The sequence below is a fragment of the Haliaeetus albicilla genome, chromosome 3 (assembly GCF_947461875.1).
Source record: "Haliaeetus albicilla chromosome 3, bHalAlb1.1, whole genome shotgun sequence".
Lineage (NCBI taxonomy): Eukaryota > Metazoa > Chordata > Aves > Accipitriformes > Accipitridae > Haliaeetus > Haliaeetus albicilla.
The window spans coordinates 11,855,513-11,877,839 of NC_091485.1; the positions used below are offsets into that span (position 1 = coordinate 11,855,513).

A 22,327-nucleotide genomic window follows, 5' to 3' on the forward strand; every position below is an offset into this window, starting at 1 on the left:
TACCAAATTGCTTACTTTTTAGGTCAATAACATTTCTATATATCATTTTTATTAAGATGTGTATCATATCTGTATCAACCACAATACTGACTAATCTACAAGCTATGAATTTTCTTCTGGAATTCAAAAAGGAGTTTAAATTAACTGTATGTTAATGAAAAATCAAATATCCTCGTGACGTTTCAATAAAATTTGATGACTATAAGTGTATGAAGTCGTAGCACCTGATGCAGAGATATACAGCATGAAGATATTTCAGCTTTTCTTCAAAAAGAAGGAAATGATCACCACTAAAATAAACAGAAAGGGGTAACAGAAACATAACCTTAAAATATTTCATAGGAAAGAAAAAACAGCCTACACTTCGGGAAATGAGTTGAGCATATCACACCCCGTGTCAAAACATGAGTTTCTCAAGACTAGTTCATGGGTGATCATAAACCCAAGCTGCCTGCAAGCCTTTCCACCTTCCTAAAGACCCTCAGACCCCAAGGAAGAAGTAGTAGAAGGCACACATTTAGAAAATTCCTTGCTTACATCTGTTAACATCTCTAGCATTACTCTTTCAAAGAAAATCTTTGTAACTCTTTCCAAAGCCCAATCTTATGCTTTTTTGGTCCTATCTTTCATACTGCTAAAGAGCAAAAAAAATAATGTTTGGGAGCCAGGACTGGACCCCAGAATCAGCAACTGGACTGTAAGGTCCAGCTTGACTTGGCAGAGCACTCTCACTGCAGAAAACCTTAAGCATAAGGCAGAGCATATCAATTTAGGTTAGATTCCAGAAATCTTCAAAGGCTCAACTATTGGACGATCAGGCTGAAGACTGCTCTAAGTAGTTACAGCCGGTAAGAATAGAAAAACAGTCCAGTTTGGATTTAAAAGAACTCTGAAAGTTCAGTTGTTTCACTTTCACTCAAAGGGCAGGATCTAATGCAGATTAAAATTAAAACACAAATTCATTTATTCATTAACGCTGTGTCTGAAATAGCTTAAGGGAAAGATGAGACTATAATCATCTTCTTTCACTTGTATTCTCACTAAAATAGTTTGGTCCTCTATTACCAGACAAATACTGGGTATTTCTGAGAGTTGCACAGCTCCCTTTTCTTAAAGATACAGGAAGTGACTTTTTATTTTATTCTTCCAGCAACAAGGAGCATATTCAGAATAATATCCCTACTGAAATCATGCTACTGGATAACTGCAAGGACAAAACTGTTAAGTTGTGTTTAAAACGGGGAAGACAGAAAAACAGGAAAGACATTGCAAATTAAAAAAAGTAACAAGCAAGTGAGCTACATTTTGACTTTTCAGGCAGGTGTCACAGACTCATAAAGTATGACTTGGGTCTGTCTTCACTTCAATATAAAAAAGAAATAAAAGTTTGAGAGTTTTTTGTTGCAATAATTAATAACCAGATGAAGACACTATTTACACTGATACCTCTATCATAGCAATTCAAAGTAATAGCCTACCATATTTCAGGGAAATCAGCAATAAAACCCAGTTGTGCAATCATCTTTCCTTATATCAGAGAAAAAAATGCTTTCAGACGCATCAGCCTGGATCATGAAACCAGTCAAATGCTGCAAAACACTGAATCTATCTTAAAGGCCAATATTTTTGAATACCAAAACCACACAGATGATGCCAATTCAAGAAGTTGGCAGTGGAGTATGGAACCCGTACTTTTAAATGCACTGAGAAATTTGTTAATTAAAAAAAAAAGCAACTCTAAACTTCCCTTGTGTACCAAAGGGAAACAAAATAAAAATACTGACGTAAGTGGCATAGTGTTTGATGGTCATAATTCACCATTTATCAGATTAGCAACCCTATCATAAATTCCTAATATGGTACTTACGCTCTCAGAAAAATATAAATATTAACTACACAGATTAAGCAATCTATTTATTGTCAGATATACACTGTCCAGACGAAAACACAAGTCTGCTGTCTGTTAATGAACTAACAGAATGCCATTCAAGTCAACAACACAGAATTAAAAGTTTTGAGTTTTTAGTTAGAGATGACATTAGCTGATTAAGCATATAACATCAGCAAAATCACATGAAAAGCTGGCATGCTCTTACTAGAGAGAAGCTACTTACTGACATCCATAAACAAACACACACACAGAGAAAACACAAAATGAGTATCAGAGTAACTAATCCCCTGAAAAATAAGTGATCCTTTCAGGTCTGCACACTACAACAATTGATAAACGTCGCTGAACAGCTGCAAAGTTTAGAACACTGCCGTTTATTAATATTAGCTGCATGGAAACAGTGCAAAAGCTACTGTCTTTTTTTTTTTTCTTCCCCCCAATTGGCATGTTTGTCTAGTTGCAACATAAATCAGCCCTATTCCATCACAGCTTGAGAGAGACAGTCAAGCATCAATACAATTAAACAGGGAGGACTTAGCTCATTACGCACTGTCAAACATACATTTTGTCTGTATGCTTACAGTTTGTCCAAAGTGTCCAAAAATACCAGAATCAGATTTACAAAGTACCTATCAATGATAATAAAGATGGACTTTTAAAATACTCTTAATGTTACAACCTTTAACGTTACAGCCTTTAAGTTCTTTTCAAATTAATTGTCCCTCACAGAGAAGCAGCAGCAATGAAGCTTCGGGTCAACTCAGCTACAGATTTCTGTGATACAGCCTTCATGAAAACTTGACCTCGGGAGTTGAGTCAGCAAGCAGGTGCTCTCTGCTATAAGCCACCGATGACAACTCAATGTGGAAGGAGGAAGACAGAATTAGAGCACTCCCAACCATTCCTTCCTTATGTAAGCAGCACTGTGCCTCATGACAGCCTGCAGTCCTCTCTGCAAGGCGCAGATGGACTCATTCAGCTGTAAATGCAGCACAGCCTTATTAGATCTCTAATAGCCTACTCACATCCGACTGAGAGGACACAGCGAATACAACACTCAAGCTTGCGGAATTCATGGATGAAAACTTGTCACTGAAGTTAAATGGCAGCTGGCAAGTCTAGGAACAAAAGGGTCTGACCCTATCAAAACCTATTTACTCACTTATGAGCCGAAAGAAAGTGGGAGAACAAGAGAACAAAACAGGGGTGGCAATGTTAATGTTTCCTCATACTACACTTGAAGTCATAGAACACAAAAGATAATGAATCATTAAAACATTTTGCTTAGTTCTGCAATCATAAAAGAATCAGGTTAGTTTAAACCTTGGTCAGCATTCTTAAACAAAAACAGCAAACAGCCATTCCTCATGACTTCTGAAGGGAGGAGCAGGGGAAAGACTCAACTCTCGGTCCACGTATTGGACCAAAATCCAGAAATCAATCAAGATTTGCTCATATAAGACAAGGCAGTTTTATTACATTTTGGTCAATACTCAATCTGGTATTTGAAGTAGTACCAGTCCAGACACTTAGCTTCCAGGAGCACACTGCTGGGATGGATGTCCAGGTGCCAATTGCTCAGCATTTGCCAACACAAAGCAGCTGCACTCCTTTCAAGACCACAGATGACTCCCGAAGTTGCACAGCCACACTGATGCGCTGCAGGCAGCAGAGAAGCCTGACTGACAGGACTGGTTAGATGTTAAATTGATTGTACTGGGTCTGGCTGGAATGGAGTTAACTTTCTTCACAGCAGCCCGTATGGTGCTGCGTTTTAATTTGTGACTAAAACAATGCTGACAACACACCAATGCTTTAACTATTGCTGAACAGTGCTTGTACAGTGTGAAGGCCTTCTCTGTTTCTCACTCTGCCCCTGCAACGAGCAGGATGAGGGTGGCAGAGAAGGTGGAGGGGACAGCTGACGCAAATTAACCAAAGGGATGTTCCATGCGGTACAACATCACACTCAGCAATACAAACTCAGGGGTAGTCCTTCCAAGGTAGTCTTTGCTCAGAGACTGACTGAGCATCAGTCTACTTGTGAGAGGTGGGGAATGTTTGCCTTTGCACCACTTAGTTTGGGGTTTTTGTTGGTTCATTGTTTGGTTTTTTTGTGGTTGGTGTTTGTTTGTTATTTTTACTTTTCTCCTTCATTTATTAAACTGTCTTCATCCCAACCCACACACTTTTTCTTGCTTTTGCTATTCCAATTCTCTCTACCACCCTACTGCAGGAGGAAGTGAGCGAGTGGCTGGAGGGTGCTAAATTGCTGGCCAGGGTCAACCCACCACATACAGATACCATCCACGTCATCCTAATCTACACAGATAACTGAAAATTGGCATTTCTTTAACCAACTCTGATAGCTTCATCTGACATTCAGGTAAATATTGCTATATTTACTGCTAAATATTCCAAACCAGGAGTTACACTTTTTTTGACACCTGCATATGAATATACCAAGCTAGCATTTTTCAGCTGTTTGTTTTTACACGATTGGGAGATGTCTCATGCTTGAGACCTTGACCGTTACCTATTCCCAGCCACTACAACGTTAACAGAAATTTCAGAATTAAATGATTTGCTAGATGATCTTCCCTCTCCCCGAGAGTGAACACAATCCAACTACAGCAGAAAAACTCAAAAGAAAAAGACATGAGAGGTCTCAAACAGACATTTAATTACATCTGGAAGCACTTAATGCATAGGAAAGAATGAGGTATGAAGGTATGAGTGCAACTGCAATAGGGAATAAAATAACAAGGACCTGCAATTGGCAGAAAGCTATGGAGAAGGGACAGAACAAGGGCTGAGGTTATCACACAGCCAGAACTTAAACACAAGTTATTTAACTGCATAGATCACTGGGGAAAAGCCATAGACATATATCAAGTGTAGTGAGGAACTAATGTGGAATTAAAGTACACCAGTATAATCTAAGTCTCTCTTCTTCTCGTTAAGACCCAACATACCCCTCGTACACAAACTTAGATTTTGTTACTGCAGAACAGTGAGATGACCAAACAAAAGTATCACTATTAAAGCCTAAAGATTATCTTTTCTAAGGCAAAAGTTTGGCCAGTTGTCCCTCCTGCACGTTTGAAAAAGCAAATACCTATACCTATCACATTTAAAAGATTTGGCCCACATCACAGCTGCAGCACCACCACCTCTTCATTCTTGCCTGCCCAACATCACTCACTTATTCTTCTCCTGTCAGTCAGAGGTCACCATATAAAATCCTAGTGCACTACTAAAATATTCTACATAGTATAAATTCAGGGAAGACCTAACTGGTAAGTTCAAGTTGCATTTTTCTTCAGTAATACAAAATTGGAATGTAAAGCCTCGGAACTGACTTTCTCCTAATTCAATATACCCACACCCTAACTGATGCTAGAGGACTGACAGGCAGCAAACAAAATACAGCCAGTTCTGCAGACGCAGACTTGAAGCTACATCTCCTTCTCTGTGTTTCTTATCTTTGTGTATTTAATATTTACCACTCTTCATATGTGAAGTCTGTTAAAATTCAGGCCCTCTGAAGGCACAACATACTCAGTTTTAACTGCACTCACAAAGGAATTCAGCTTAAACGTGTAGAAGTAGCCTTTGGGTTTAAATATAGGACATACACTCGAGGCTTAAAAACTGCTTCAGTACACCCTGCAAATATTTCACTTTGCTGTTTCAAGAATTCCTCTTCTGCTATTTGAGAATGATCAGACAGTTGTGAAAGTCAAAACTAGCCATTTCATGTTGCTGCTATTCAAACAGTGACAAACAGCACTGGTACAAATAGAGAGGACCTTCACTATAGGGAAGGAAAATTTAGGGGAAGAAAAGAAGACTGAGGCTCCAAGAACAGCAACAGAGTCCTCAAAATCCTTCTGATACACCTGAAATAATGACAGAAATAGCGAAACAGTGACTACCAACTCATGGCAACAGCTACACATTTACTGGGACAAAATGGAAATTCTCACAAATTAAGAGAAAGAACTAGCGACAAAGTCTCCAGTTTTCACAGGACCTATAGAAAACCCAGGTCCACTATAGCAGCTAATAACATTGCCATAAGCACCCAAAATATTACTCTGGATTTGTAACAAATATGTCTTCAAACATTGTCTTTTCATTAGCTAACTGAACAGTGAAAGCCTGGTATTTATTTCAATTCCAGCTTAATAGCAACTCTTCATTGCTAAATTCTCATTAAAACAAAGAGTTTAGTAAGATTTTTCAAAATAACATCCTTACACTGTGAGGCCTACCATATTTTTAAAAGCTTTTCTCAAAGCAAAATCACATCACATCTTCCAAAACACTTGTGTGTTTCAAGGCTTTTTCTTTTCAATTTTTAGGCACTTCTCCCAAGCTCCAAAAATATTTAAAATTAGCATCTTCTATTACACCAATTTCTTAAAGAAAGCATACAAAGAATATCTTCTGCAATGTCAGCTAGTAAAACTAAAAGTACATCTAACAGTTTGAGGTAGTATTAACTAAGAAAGTATCGCTAAGATATACAAGCTTAAATCAGAGAAATAAGTATATTCAGAAAGGGGCATAAGAAAACATATACCAAAATAAATAGAACACAATAAATGTTGCCCTGCATGTTTTCTTTGTGCTACCTTAGCTGCACAATAGCATTGGAAATTGCTTTCTAGTGTCTTACACAGATTCCTAAGGGAACAGAGAAAACAGAACTGCCCCTCCGCCAGTGGTTCTCAAATGAATGTTGGCAACAATGCCCAACAGACTACAGAAAATTCACATGGCCTAAAACTCTGACAGCTCAAACGCTGTAATGCAGGTTACTTATAATCACAGCAGCCACACTGGAAACTCTGAGGCTACACACATGAATTCTTTAACTTCCTTCTTAGGTTAGAGGCTATGTCACAAGAACCTGTGTAAAGGTACTATTAGTGTGTTAACACCAATTACGTGTTAAGAGCTGCTTGTCCTTTTCTTCCTTTAAAAGCATCTGCACAGAGTAGCATTTTTTCTAATGCATTCTTCTTGCTTAATATACATACAAGGTCTCATCCTGAAATTTTCAGAAAGGCAAGAGCCAAGGACTTGCAGCACCTCTGTAGAAGGATTTGCTATACAGCCGCTGCTAAGCAGCCAGAGAAACAATCAAAGAGCAGCAAAACCCCAAATTGCAGAAGAATAGCTCTTTTAAGCTTCTTGAGAATCATACCCTATACTGCATCCACCTCAAAGGAGAATCACAGAATGTTTCAGGTTGGAAGGGACCTCTGGATGTCATCTTTTCCAACCCCTCTGCTCAAGCACTGCCACCTACAGCCAGTTGCCCAGGATTGCGTATAGGTGGTTTTTTAATATCCCTGTGGAAGGAGACTCCACAAGTTCCTTGTGTAACCAATGCCAGTGCTTGGTCGCCCTCACTGTGTAAAAGTGTTTCCTTATGCTCAGACCAAACATCCTGTGTTTCAGTTTGTGCCCATCAGAGAGGTCAACTTGAACAGTTCAATTAAGTTTAATTAAAAAAAAAAGAGAGAGAGAGAGAATTACAAGACAGTTTGGGGAAAACACTACCAATACAAAAGAAGTTCTCTTAGAATAGCAGCCATTGAGGTCAAGGTACTGCTTTGACTGTTGCTGCCTAGAGTTCAATTTTTTCTCTAACATACTTAATCTTCCTAGAACAAAGAATATGTTCTAGTATTTGACATGCAGGGTGGTTAAAAAAGTCTAAGGAAGCTGCACAAGAAGACACTGGTGATTCACCTTTATTTTCTTCCAAAAACAAAGCTGTATTATCATAAACATGCAGACTGCACAACTACAGAGAGCAACACTTCTCTTCCATGAAAGACATTAGCATACCAGGGTTGTAGGAATTCTGAGGGCACACACTAAAAAGGAACAACACCTAAAAAGGTACAGTTTCCTAAACAAGAGATAGGAAATTTATTTTTGTAAACAGCTATTTTCTAAATAAAATTCCTGCTCCTAAAAGCAAAGCCTATGGAATTCACAGCCAGTTTTCAAAGTCTGTCAGCCTGTATCTGAATGGCGCAAACAGCCAAATGTTCTGAGAACATAAATTTCCCAGATCCAAGCTGTCCTGCTCAGCCAGCTTCTTCATTCATGACCTTCTTTCAGCCACATGTAAGTGCAGAAAAAAATGTGACGCTTGCCAACACTGACTTTGCCGTTTTCCCAAACTGCTGAAATCTCAAGGACCAAAAACTCCAGAAGCCGCAAAATTTGCCTATACAGGGCAGAGGCCTTGCAATTGCAGACCATAGAAGTCTCTGAATCCCTGTGGTAGCCCTAGACCCTGTAATTCTAAACCACTGTCTGCAATCAAACTACCCCTATGAAACAATTTCATTAGTAAATATTTAAAAAATTAAATATATGAAAAATACAAAATATGATTGAACCCACCGTAAGTCCTGTCAGCCATACCTCTTAGCATAGGAAGGGTCTAAGATCAAGATCCAACCATAGGCAAAAGGGATGCAGCTACTAGGCACTTTTTCTGGACAGCTTTTCTCATTCATACACCGTGCCATTATTACAGCAGCTTACATGCATATGATACATGTGTACCCTTGCAAGAACTACTAGAGAATTAAGTAGACAGTTAAAATAAACTTTAAAAAAAACCAAAACCACAGCTTCCAAAACAGCTAACAGCCAAAGCTCTTTGGGTCCTTCTTTATATACTTATTATTTAGTGTTCAAGAGCTGAGATCAATGGCTCCAACAAAAAAAATAAAATAAAAACTTCCTGTGGCCCATTTGGCTTTCCACGCTGGAGAAAACATTTTACCCAGCTTCCCAACACTCATGTAACAGTACAGCATTACTTTTTTTTTTTTTGCCTGCCAGTAATTCTACAGATTCTACAAGATGTATTCCACAGAAGGCTCACCTACACATTCCTCTTGAAGAGCCAGAGCTCATCTGCAAGCATTCAGAAAACCAGACATTCTAAATATATACTGAAAATATTAATGAGTTGACTTTTCATGACAGAAAGAACCATGGTATTTGAATGTTTTATGAAACCTCTCCCTGTTCTATCTGGTTAAGAAAAAAAAAAAATCTATGGCCACAAGCTTGTGCTGAAAGAGAAGTCACTGAAGAGGGTTTCAGGTCTACCCAAAACACAGGATTTTTGCAGTTTGCGGGCTTTATTCAGATACTACTCATGGATCCCTAGTAACGTCATCAGGAACGAACTACACAAAAGAGCCGTAAAACTCGCTAGCTACAAACTGCTGTCAAAAAAACTCAAGCCCATCAAAGCAATCCTGCCACTTAAGTATTCTGTAGTCACCAACGATGCTAAAATGCAAGCAAAGATTAGAAAATAGAGTGACACGCACTAGTAAGCGTTTGGGAAAGACCACCAGCTCTTTCTGATACATATACTCACAAAGAAAACGACTAAAAGGTGTTTTTTAAAACCTCAAAACAAGCAAACCCTCCTTCTCGTAATCAGAAAAATGGGAGAGTTGAATCTTAAGTTGCACTCGTTTATCATCCTTTTTTCGAAGCTCTCATTAATTTGGCCCGGGGGAGAGGGGGGGAGGGGGGAGGCAGTGCGAGGGGGGGGAAGGAAAAAAAGAAAAGGCCAAAAAAAAAAAAAAAAAGGCAGGAGAGGCGGAAGGAGTCGGGAGCCTTCCTGTCCTGCCCGCCGCAAGCCCGCCCGGGCTCTTCCTCCGGCCCTCACCCGCTCCGGCCAGCCCGGCGCCGGCACCTGCCCCGGCAGCACCGGGAGGAAGAGGAAGGCAAGGCCGCTGGCCTGGGCCGAGACACCCTTCCCCGGCGGCCGGCAGCCTCGCCGCCGCCCCACCGCGGGCAAAGAAGCCAAGGCAACGACCTGCGCCTCGGCCGCTTCGTCCCCCCGCACCCTCTGCGGGCGAAGGGGCCATGAACGGCGGCCGCCGCTCCCCGAGAGGCCGCGGGCAGAGCGGCAGGGCCCGGCGGGCCAGCCGCGCTCCCCCCGCCGCGGCCGTGTGCGGCGGCGGGAGCTGCCCGCTCGGTATCATTCCGCAGGGCCGGGCCAGGCTCCCCTCCCTCCCCTCCGCCCTCTCTCGCCTATACACTCACACAATAGACCCGGCCTTCCTCCCCCATATCCGGGGACTATATGCGGAGCCCGGCGGAGGCTTTTTTTTTTTTTTTTTTTTTTTTTTTTCCGCCTTCTCGCCGCGCCCCGCTCTCTTCCAACCCCCCCACCCGCCCCGGGCGCCTATCGCGCTCAGCCCGGCCGCGCTCTTTACCTGACTCGGTGCCGGCCCTGCTACTCTCCCTGCTGCCTTTGGGAGGCCGCCCCCTCGGCATGGCTGCCCCCACCCCCTCCCTACCCCCCGCCCCCCCTCCCTCCCCGAGCGCGCGCGCGCGCGCGCGCACACACACACACACACACACACTTGGCAACGGCGGAAGGACGCGGCGGTTGGTGAAGGGGGGGACGAGGAGGGCGGGGACGAGAGAGAGAAACGAACCCGGCCCTATACGGGGGCCGACGGGGACTCGGCGCTGTGGGAGTAGGCCGCGGGGGGGGGGGGGGGGGGGCTGGCGCAGGCGCACAACGGCCCGCAGTGGGCAGGAAGGGAGGGAGGGGGAGGCGGGAGGGTGAAGAGCGAGCGGGGAAGAGGCGAACTCACGGCAAGGCCAGGCGGCGCAGGCGCACTGAGGGCGCCTCGCCGGGGAGGGGAGGGGGGGGTACCCGGCGGTGTGAAAGAGGTCGCGGAGGGGCGGTGGCAGGGAGGCTTAGTTGCGCATGCGCTAGGTGGCGGGGGGGGGGGGGGGGATTTATGTGCCTGCGCGCCTTTTGGGGAGGGGTGGTACATCTGGGTATGGCGGCGCATGCGCCAGGGTGCGGCCGGCGGGAAGCGGCGGGCTCTGGCGGAGCGGGGTTGTGTGTGGCGCCGTCGGGGCCTCCGCTCCTCCTGGCCGTAGGAGCCGGCACGGCGGGTCTGCGTGCCTGTGGCTCCCGCAGGAGGGCTGAAGTTTCCCATTCAGAGCGTAGAAACGGGCGGGGCGGCCTCAGGTCCCGAGCGGTTGGGCCCTCAGGCGCCGTTCCCTGGGGGCGATCGTTCCCTGCGCCCTCCGCGAATTCTGGTTCTAGCCCGAGAACTCCGTAACAGAGTAACGGGGCTCGGAAAGGTGTTCGCCTCCAGCCCTCATCCCTGTCAGGGCTGGCGGGGTTTGCTGCTTAAATCCCGGTCGGCCTGTGACCTTTCTGAGCTCTGCTGCCTGAATCGCGTACTGCGTGAGGAGACCTGGGGAAGGGGGGGTCATAAAAGATCATTTAACAGCAGGTTTTCACTGTCGTAAGCCATAATACTGAACGCCGTCACCTGTGTGCAGTGGAAGTGTGCCTTCTGGAAAGGTATCGATAGAAGTGGAGATGCTTTTATTGATGGCTTGTTCCAGGGCTTCACGGGTTTCATTGTCTCTGAAGACACGGCTGTATGTTGGGTTTGAATTCATAGGGCTTCAGTTTCTAAAATGAGATTTTTATTGCACCTCTTCCTTGCTAAATTAAAAATACAAAACGCTTTTGATGGGCGACTTGATTAATCTTTTTTCATCATCTCACTAGTTTGATCTATGTAAGATTCCAAAGCTTTCTCTGAGTTACATTTTCCTTCTGCATCTTTTCATACCCTTTTATAAAGGGTGTATATCTGTACAAAGGGAACTGCTATGAGAATGCTGCCTACAGTGATAAAATGACCTTTTTCTTGCTACTCAGTCTTTACCCAAAGATTGATCCAAAACCCACCTCCCGCTGAGCCAGGTTGGTGCTGCTTAGTTGCTCAACTGTGAAAATGCTCAAGTTCTTCTTGTTGCTTTCCAGGATATGCCTTTTTTCCTCTCCCCATCCTATATGGCCAGCACTTGGCTGGGTTCTTTATTTCAAACCATACAGTGTTTCAGTAGCCTGTATTAAAACACACTTAATATCATGTAGGCTTAGTTAAGCAAGCTGAATGATCCTGTCCTCATTTATTACATTCATTACTTTAATGTCACTTGCTGTAGTCTCTGCAGGTAGTATTAAGCAGGTACTTCAGATCACTGATCAAAAAAAATAGAATCCTAGAATCATAGAATGGTTTGGGTTGGAAGGGACCTTTAAAGGTCATCCAGTCCAACCCCCTGCAATGAGCAGGGACACTTTCCACTAGACCAGGTTGCTCAAAGCCCCATCCAGCCTGGCCTTGAACACTGCCAGGGATGGGGCATCCGCAGCCTCTCTGGGCAACCTGTTCCAGTGCCTCACCACCCTCACAGTGAAGAACTTCTTCCTTACATCTAATCTAAATCTACGCTCTTTCAGTTTAAAGCCATTACCCCTTGTCCTATCACTATATGCCCTTGTAAGAAGTCCCTCTCCAGCTTTCCTGTAGGCCCCCTTTAGGTACTGGCAGGCTGCTATAGGGTCTCCCTGGAGCCTTCTCTTCTCCAGGCTGAACAACCCCAACTCCCTCAGCCTGTCTTCATAGGAGAGGTGCTCCAGCCCTCTGACCATCTTTGTGGCCCTTCTCTGGACTCACTCCAGCAGGTCCGTGTCCTTCTTCTGTTGGGGGCCCCAGAGCTGAATGCAGTACTCCGGGTGGGGTCTCACCAGAGTGGAGTAGAGGGGGAGAATCCCCTCCCTCGACCTGCTGGTCGCGTTTCTTTTGCTGCAGCCCAGGATTCGGTTGGCTTTCTGGGCTGTGAGCGCACATTGCTGGGTGATGTCCAGCTTTTCATCCACCAGTACCCCCAAGTCCTTCTTGGCAGGGCTCTTCTCAACCCACTCATCCTCCAGCCTGTATTGATACTGGGGGCTGCCTTGACCCATGTGCAGGACCTTGCACTTGGCCTTGTTGAACCTCATGAGGTTAACATGGGCCCACTTCTCAAGCTTGTCCAGGTCCCTCTGGATGGCATCCCGTCCCTCAGGCATGTCAACCACACTACTCAGCTTGGTGGTGTCTGCAAGTTTGCTGAGGGTGCACTCGATCCCACTGTCTATGTCACTGATGAAGATACTAAGCAGTACTGGTCCCAATATGGACCCCTGAGGGACACCACTCATCACTGATTTCCGTATGGACATCGAGCTGTTGACCACTACTCTCTGGATGCGACCATCCAACCAATTCCTCATCCACCAAACAGTCCACCCATCAAATCCATATCTCTCCAATTTAGAGAGAAGGATGTTGTGGGGCACCGTGTCAAAGGCCTTACAGAAGTCCAGCTAGACGACATCCACAGCTCTTCCCTTGTCCACTGATGTAGTCACTCCACCACAGAAGGCCATGAGTTTGGTGAGGCAGGACTTGCCCTTGGTGAAGCCATGCTGGCTGTCTCAAAATCACCTCCCTGTCCTCAGCTTAGCTTCTAGGAAGATCTGTTCCATGATCTTTCCAGGCACAGAGGTGAGGCTGACAGGTCAGTAGTTCCCAGGGTCCTCCTTTCCACCCTTTTTAAAAATGAGTGTAATGTTTCCCTTTTTCCAGTCACTAGGGTCTTCACCTGACAAATAAGCAGGCTGGATACTGACACCTGTAAACTATAGCAGCAAAACATTACTTAATAGTTTTTACATCACTGAATGTTAATTAACACTTTGTTGATTCATTTGTCTTGTTCTGTGGCAAATGTATGGAGCTATTTTTTTCATCAGTTTTAAGTTAAATGCCTTTCAGATACCTAATTAAATTGCATGTAAAAACTTGCCTTTAGCTACCAAATTTAATCATATTGAAGAATGAAATCAGGTTTTTGGAATGCAAGGTTTAATTTCTTCCTGAAGGCTAGGGTTGGGTAAGCAATATTTAGATATTTTTTCTTCTTCTATCTTCAAGTAAAAAGTGTACTGTATTTCATTTTCTCCGCAGGAGTGCAGTATTGATAAATACGGAAAGGAGGACTGAAGCTGCTGTGATGCTTGCGGGGAGCCCCTGTGAGCTGACTACTCACTACAGCCCAGCTACGGGCAGGGAAAAGGCAAAGAACAGCAGTGGCCTCTGGTGGTTATAGGCTAGTTCTGTGCTGAAAATTAAGATTGCTGGTCGAGACAAGGGGACAGCTGTTCACATGATTTCAGTTGGACCCTAGGGACAGGACTCAGAAACAAAGAACCCCAACTGAATCAGTATCTAGAAAAACTTTGCACAAGCTCATTATTTTAACTATTACTCCTGATTTTGCTCTAACTTTGTTATCAGGATTATCTGTATTTTTTGTTGAGGTCTTCTGCTTTAGGATTAAGAACTTTGAATCTTGAGTTTTGGTTCAGTTTTAAAAAGAACTGATGCACACTTTGCAGGAATGTAAGTGGGATTGTCTGTGCAGGCAACTTCGGTCCGGACTGAGAGTAATGAAAATTGTACCTCTTTTTTCAAGTCTAATGCAAAAGCCAACTTTAATCTCTATTTTAGCTTTTCAACATCATTGTTCCCTGCACGTTCTTTCAGTGTTCAGCAGCAGCACATACAGTCATGGTTAATTCTGTACTGCAAAAATCTGTGCATCATCTGTTCCAGATTTATGTGGTGTGTTTGTTGTTGCCTATCAGTCTTCTAACACTTCTGCATCACTCTGTCATTCTGTACAAAACTAGTTCTGCATAAAAGTAGAAGAGACATCAGATTTTACTTCAGATTCTCAAGGGGCCTGTGGTACTGGGAGACAAATAACGGTTTATGAAGGGTGTATGGAATTGGTGTTGAAGAGCATACAAAAATAACTTTTTATTAATAAGAAAATTCAGTGGTAAATCATATGCTTAAAATATTGTCTGTAACTTTACAGCCATTTTCAATCTATCGAAGCTGTTTAATTTCTGTGTAATTTCCCTTCTTTGTCTATGTGATTGACATATTTGTCATCTGCACTTTGCAACTCCTGGAAGAAAGGCACTGCATGCATAGCTAAAACTGTTGCTCTACTTGTTAATGAATCTATTGTCTACATTTGCAGAGATTATGATATTTCAAAATATTTAAAATTTGTTGTGGTTTGTAAATAATAAAAAACCTATTACAGTCTTTCTCTAAAGTCTCTGGCATTACTCTGGAGATGCTACACAGGAAACTTCTCAGTTTTGGGGTGTGCCCTAGCATTGCAACCCAGTCCCTTCTCAGTTGAGAGCCATTACTCATGCTCTGCTGTCCATGCAAAGGAAGCGTGGGTCTGTTCCCCAGATGGAATCTGTAACATAATACAGAGAGTGCTAGCTGGTTGGCCTTTAAGTCTTCCTATCATGAATTTTATCTGGTATCACTAATTTCTAGGAAGAAAAGCAGCTATAGTGTCAGCCCTTAAAATATGCAACATGAAAAGTTATGCTTGCTTTTTATCTACAGATGAAGAATATAGTGACAGAGAAAGGTTAACACAAGGCCACAGAACAAATTGAATTCTAGGTTTTACTACCAACTAGTAGTACTCGATGTGCTACTAAATTTTAAGGCAAACTAATGAAATCTGGTGAACCATCTCAGTAAAGCTACTTACTAAGTAGGGTAGTATTTACTGTTACATTTGTCAGGCTCTTACTGTTGTAAGAGACTATTTTCAGTTGCTTATGGCTTTGCTACACTTGAACTGTTTGGACTAAAATTCCCATGCCAGCTGTCTAACTTCAGTTTGGGTTTGCTTGATTTGAACAGACTGCCTCTGTTTATCAGATTATGTTGCAACCCTTTTTATTAAGAGGGCACATAAATTTGCTGCACTCATCAGTGAAACCAATGATAGAAAATTTTGACTCTAGCATGAATTTTAAGCCAGGATGCTAAACTCTCCAATGCATTACTCTCTCCAATAACACTTCAAATTTATCCTTTTTATACATGTTTCCAAAAAAATGATTAGAATTTGCTCAATTTTTTTTTTTTTTTTCATTCTAAGGAACTGGGTCGTGTAACAGCTCTCTGTCCATGTTTTCCAAGCTGGAGCAGCACAGTACTTACCCTGAGTTAAAGCTGTAGGTGTGTAGTGTTCCAAGCTGGCAAATCCCTCCACAATCTGCTTAAAATAACGACATTCAAATAAGTATAACACCTTTTGAATTCTCATATTTTAGCTTTTGCATATCTGAATGCTTGTGAAGTAGAAACAAACATACTTCTAATGAATATATTTTTGTATCATGGTTTGACTTTAGGCAATGGCATTTTAAGAAAAAACTTTGCAATTTTCCCTACATGATGGAAATACTGATACACCAGAGTAGTTCTGGGTTCAGCCAGAGGTGAGAGAAATAAAGGCCATCGCAATATCCTATGTACATAGTATAGCCAGGCCTTCATAGAAGGGTGTTTCAGTAGCTATACCAGCACATTTGGCTACTGTAGGCACAAAACAGTAAATACACTTAGGAATGACTTGTACGTGTTGTCAAAATGAAATAAGCTGTACCAGGAAGAGCAACTTCATGCTTGTAGGACATAACCTGAACTACAACCTGCGGTAATGTGGAAATGTCAATAAAAGCAGCAGCCTTCTCTCATATTACTATAATAGCAAAAGCTAGAATGGACCTGGTGTATATTTAGCGTGTATGTAATTGTTAAAATTATAGGCTGTGAGAACTGCAGTATACATTTTGTATGTAGGATTTCACTAAAGAAGTAGTTTTCCAATGGTAACATATTAATTTCCAAGGGAAGATAAATGTTTTCTGCTTTGCTAGGTTAGTTTGTTCATTTATCAAAGAAAGGGTGCCTCCTACTTTCTTGATTTGTTTTTGTGTGGCGAAAGGATTTGGGTTTCCAGCCCTGTCAACTAGCTTGCTTCTAAAGGTGCTGTTCCAGTGGAAAATAGTATTTTAATGAAAAACTAATACTCTGTAAAAACCTAATGTTTACATTCGTTACAAAAAATGTTTAATGAAGATCAAAAAGGTAAATGAAAATACTGTTAGCCACTTGAATAGTACCCATAAAATTCTTGTTGGCAGCCATAAGGCTGCATGTACAGTTCAGTATTTTAAGAGAAAATTCAGCATAGTGAGGTAGTACACTATCGTACTATAGTATATTGAGATAGTACAGCTATATTAAAGGTGAAATTTTAGTGTGTTTTGAGACTGGGACCACTAATCCAGTAAGGACAACACTGAGCCTAGCAGCTTCTTTTAACATATGCTGCTGAACTGAGATTATCTCACGTCTGTGTGACTTTCATCTGCTGCCAGCTGGGCACTAACTCAAACTGATCATCTAAAGGATAGAAATTACATTTGTTATTGGTGTTGCGAGTTCGAATTGGATTGCTATGAATTCCTACAAAACTGTGTAATCTAGGTTGGTTCCTACACTGGGATTCAAAGGCTCATTCCACGTTTAAAACTGAACACAGATACCACAGTTTTCTTGTGCAGCTTTCCTAAATGTGCAGTTATTACTATCACATTGATCAGTCTGAGGCTCTATGACTAGAGCTGTGTCTTTTCTATTGCATTTGATTCTCCCATATTTCTTCTTTTCTTGTAATGTATAACCTGTGGTGCAGGTACTCCACCAGCTGAACTGTATTTTCTGTTTGTGGGTGTAACATCCCTGGAAGACGTTCCAGTCCTTCAAATACAACCTGCTAATCTTCCAGTAGCTTTTCTGCAGGGATGCCATAGTGTGTTATCTGCTCTAGATGATATTGGGTGTTGGGTTTGCTTTGCTTTGCTTTGCTTTGGTATCTGTTTTAAATAATTTGTCAGAAATTTAGTCTAATAAATTTCATTATTTCTTTTAGTGACATTGGTTTCTGCGTTGTCTGTACTACCTGAAATTGCAGCCTCTAAGCTTTCTCTGTATGTTTTCTTTGTGTGTCCTTTTTTGGGGTAATTAATTACGTGATCCTTGTGGGTTTATGATCATGCATTGTATAATTTTAATCTGTCTTTTTGTGCTTGCATTTTTGCTCTCTATTCCCCAGTAATAATATAGGAGTCTTCATAATCCACTAGGTTCACTGATGCCTTACTGTGTATTTGGCATTTAATTTCCTGTTTGTATGCTGCCTCATCTCGATGTCTTATGATAGGCTGAGGTTTATGTTTTCTGTTTTATGTTGCCTTTTTTCTCTCTTCCTCCTTCCTCCTCTCCTCTTTCCTCTCCTTTTTCCTTTTCCCTTGTCTACAAGTTTTGGCATGATAATTTCTTCTACTACAAGTGTATGACCCCAAACAGAAGGTCCGCCCATCATCTAATTTTTCTTCATAGTACACCAGGAGCGATTTTATGCGATCCTGTCATTTTCCTGTCTTCTCTGCTCTGTATTGCTTTTTGATGTTTTTTTAGTGTTGGGGGTGAGTTCTTGGGCAGGCTTTTTGCTGTGTTTCTGTTCTTTTCCTATGTTAGATGCCAAATTATCTCTGAGACTGCTCTGCTGGAGAGTTGCTGTTCATATTGCACTTGTCTGTATCTCTTCATAATGTTAACACGGAGCTTTTGCATCTTTTCATTCAGTCTCCTGCAGCTTCATTCCTATTTCTAATTTATGAGGATTTTAATCTGACAATTACAGAATTCAGCTATCTTACATAGTTCAGAAATGTACTGGTCTGTTGCTTCCCCAGATTCTTGACCGCAGTTGTTTTTTTTAAAAAAACCCTTTCATTAGTTCTTGAGAGAATGTAAAATCCTAGAAGGCCTCTAAAAGCATGAAGTTCCCTGGTCTTCTCTTGGTATATCCAGATGTTGTTGGAATATGTAGTAGTCTTTACAAGTAATGACCAAGATATGCCTTTTCAAATGCATTCCAATGTCCATTTTGTTGTAAAGAATGCCCAGTTACTAAACATATTATCTTTGTGACTACAATGAGTTCATGATTTCATGTATATGCAAGAGTAAACTTGTTTTTGACAGGTGCATGTTTCAAATGTTGAAAGAAAGAGTGGAGGCTCAGGACTTCATTCCATCTAAAGATGTCTCCTGCAAAGCCATTTCTGAAATGAGGCTTTCCATTCACAGAAATTAGACTTTACATATTTTTTTCAGTATGAAGACTATGTTTGGAAAATTGGTCTTTTCATGTGAAGGATGTTTTTAACAGAAAAAAAACCAACCCATCCTTCTATTTGGGCACTACTTGTATTTGTCCAAATATATTGTATTTGCTTGTATTTGGACACACTACTGAGCCCTGGTATCTGGATGCTGTGTAGACTGTAGAAGCTTGACAACTCAAGTGCACAGGAATTGGTTTTCCCCAAAAATTTTCAATGGAAACAAACTTACAGACTTTAGAGCTAGACTGTGCATAGGAGTGACCCTGAAATAGGAGTTACCCTGAAATAGGACTTTTCGCTAAATACTTTGATCCTGAGGAAGAAAATAATAATGTTTTCCAGCCTCATTCAGGAAAGGGGGAGATCTTAGCTGCTGTAACCAGTGCTAATCCATACTTTATTTACATAGGTAGCTAAGGGATTTTTATAATTTCACAGGCATATGTTTTTGCTACTTGTTGATGGGAGTCTTTCACACTGTATCACACACATGGGTATTTATTAATATAAATGAGCCCACAGTGAGAAAGCACAAAAAGAAGTGAGTATGGGTTTGCAGGGAATGTGACAGTAAGAAAGTAAGCAATTATACTTCCTTGAACAACTGAAATAATACGTTGCATTTATTAGAAAAATCTGATAAAAGCATTTCTGTTTTAAACTTCAGCGTGACCTTTTCTAGGTCAATGTAAGTATCTGAATGTTCATGTTCATAGTCTGGTCATTTTGGAAACTCACGTGATAGCAAACAATGCAATGTAATCAATTGGTTTGTGGTTTTATGGTGTTAATTCATGTGAAGGAGCGATACTGTATACAGAGTCCTTCTGGGGATGTAGCTGAACATTGTGAAATACTTGGTGGCTGTTCTCACTTAGGAATTCCTTCCCTACCACTCTCTCATTGATTTTTCCTCTCTCCACAGCTTGTCACTGTGGGCTGTGCTGGAACGGTTGTCCAGGGGGGCACACCATACTTGAAATAGATCACGGAACCGACCCCATTTTAAAGGACAAGCACAATAATACTGGTGCCAAACATAAATGCCATCTCCTCAGCCAGATATTAAAGCTGCAAAAATCAGGGAGTTGGATTTACTAGGAACTGGGAACATCGCCTTGTTAGAGCAAGACCATATGAGAGGTGTCATAAGGGAACTGGGCTTCTGGCACTTAAAATCAGGAATATTATAGGCGAGCTGGTAAACGAAGATGTGGTGAGAAAGCCAGTAGGTGCAGAAGAACCATGTGATTTGAAATGGAACTTGTGGTACAGGCAATGCTATGGGAATTCGGATACATCGGTCAGAGGGGAGAAAGACCAAACAGACTGCCAGTTAAAGAAGAAAACATGGCAGAAACAAGTGCTTGAGATCGAGGATGAGGGAAGCAAGTCTAGCCCTAAGTGAAAGAAGTGGCATAGTACACATATCAGAAGCTTGACAGAAGAAAGATAATCCACAGCAGATTGTAACACCAAAACAAAAAATTTGGTGATGAAGGTGAAAGATGAATTAGACCTTCTTGGTAGCGATGTAGTGTTAGATATTTTTTAGAAATTAGAAACTAATGAAGAAACTCCTCACTTCATCAAGCAATCTTATGAATCCACATGGACTGAAATTTGAAGCTTAAATCAGAAAAACGTATCATTGGCTTTGTACAACTGCTCAGCGAAGATGATAATACTGGTTTCAGTATCCTAAGACCATCAAAGAAGCAGCCAAAGCAGGAAATAGAATAATCATGGACCTCCACAGTTACCTACAGCGATCGGGCCGGTCCTACATCAGACCACAACACGGCGATCACCATCAGTACCTGTGTCATGGGGCACCTGCTTAGGGAGAGCCCAGGAGGGTCTCCAGCCCACGAGCTGGTTCAGAGCCCCACAGCTGAAGGGTTGTTCTGTGGCGGACACCGTGGCACGCTCGGCTTCAGTAATTTTCTGGGAACGGCCGCGGTTGGGCGCTCTCAGAAAGGGGGACTGCGTAAAAGAAGCGCCTTGTTAAAAAAGGTCAGCTAAGAGAATTAAATCCTCTTAGTTCACCTGGAATTTATTTAGGTCACCACCACGTTGGAAGTGTGGGGCCGACCCACCCTGCTTATGAAGAAAAGTGTGGGAAAAGGCAAAAGAAAACGCACATAGCTAAGGAGCAAGTGACAAGCATCATGAAAGCAAGGAGACACTCTTCAAAAAACTGATGTCCATATTAAAAAAAATGGAAAGGATCGTAAATTCTGGCAGGTAACATGTAAAAGCACAATAAGACAAGACAAGAAGAATTTTGAGGAGTATATAGCAGAAGGATTCACAAGTAACAACAAATCTTTCTTCAAATATATCAAAAGCAGGAAGTAATCAGACTTTGAAGGACCAGGATGATAATCGTGGTATGAAGAGACCACTTGGGAGGGTTAGGCCATTGCAGAGAAGCTAAATTAATTATTTGCATCAGTGCTCGCTGCACGAGAAATGGGGCAGGTTCTGATCTAAAGTCGTCTTTGTGAGAGTCTCCTCAGAGGACCTATGTGGAGAGGAGGTGACTACCGAAGACAAGACATGGAGCAGACAGAGCACACAACGAGCAGCACATCGCCAGGACGAGGTGGTGGTCACGAGAGAGTTCAAAAGGAATTCAAGTCTAAAAGAGTTGAATGGCTCCTCAAACATGACAGTGGTGTAACTTCTTGCAGAAAGCTGCCTTAGCACCCAAAGACCAAGGACAGTTGAAAATCTGAAGGCAATTTTTAAAAAAGTTTTGAGAAGAGACCTGGAGAACGACATAGCTTTTAAGCATGGCATCTGTACCCTGCAGATTAGCTGGCAGGAACAGAGTTACTGAATATCTTGATAAAATGATCTTTTTAAGAAAAGCCATGTTAGCTTTTCTGAAGTCTTTTCAGCAGTTATGTGGATAACTGTGATGTGGTTGACATAGCTTACTTGGTTTTTCCAAAAGGCTTTTGAGAAGTGTCTTATTAGAGGCTTTTAGGGAAACTTAGCACCATGTCACGAGAGGGAAGATCCCTGTATGGTTAAATGGTTAGAAGAAAGGAATAAACGGTCAGCTTTTGCAGTGGAAGGTGGTGACAGATAAGGTTCCGTAAGATCTATGCTAGGGCCTCTGCTGTTCAACAAGCTCGTAACTGACTTTAAAAAGCACATTAGCAGTGAGGTAATCAAGTCTGGTGATATTAATTTATTCAGGGTAGTAAAACTTAGTGACTGAGCAATAAAATGACAGCTGAAATTCAGTGTAGATAAATGTACAGTGCTGTACATAAGGGGAAGAAATCCTAATTTTAATTCCATGAGCTGTGAGCTGACTGGAGTGAGAGTTGGGAGTTATGATAGATAGTCACACAGAAACATCACTCAGTGCTCAGTAGTGATCGAAAGAGTAAATCAAATAT

At 42.0% G+C, this 22,327-nt stretch overlaps 1 protein-coding gene and 1 long non-coding RNA gene across 5 annotated transcripts in view; one reads left to right on the plus strand and one right to left on the minus strand.

Annotated features, from left to right (window-relative positions):
• The window catches only part of ZNF236 (zinc finger protein 236), a 100,801-nt gene extending 90,563 nt beyond the window's left edge, over window positions 1-10,238 (minus strand). For all 4 annotated transcript variants that reach the window (XM_069778845.1, XM_069778846.1, XM_069778844.1 and 1 more), the window contains exon 1: window positions 10,171-10,238. In XM_069778845.1, coding sequence (XP_069634946.1) covers window positions 10,171-10,231 — 61 coding nt within the window. In that variant the 5' untranslated portion in view covers window positions 10,232-10,238. The remainder of the gene's footprint in view (window positions 1-10,170) is intronic.
• A 61-nt stretch (window positions 10,239-10,299) lies between these two features.
• LOC138684686 (uncharacterized) lies at window positions 10,300-13,962 on the plus strand. Its single transcript, XR_011323929.1, has 3 exons — window positions 10,300-10,345; window positions 11,652-11,696; window positions 13,792-13,962. It is a non-coding gene; the product is annotated as an uncharacterized lncRNA (long non-coding RNA).
• The last annotated feature ends 8,365 nt before the right edge of the window (window positions 13,963-22,327 follow it).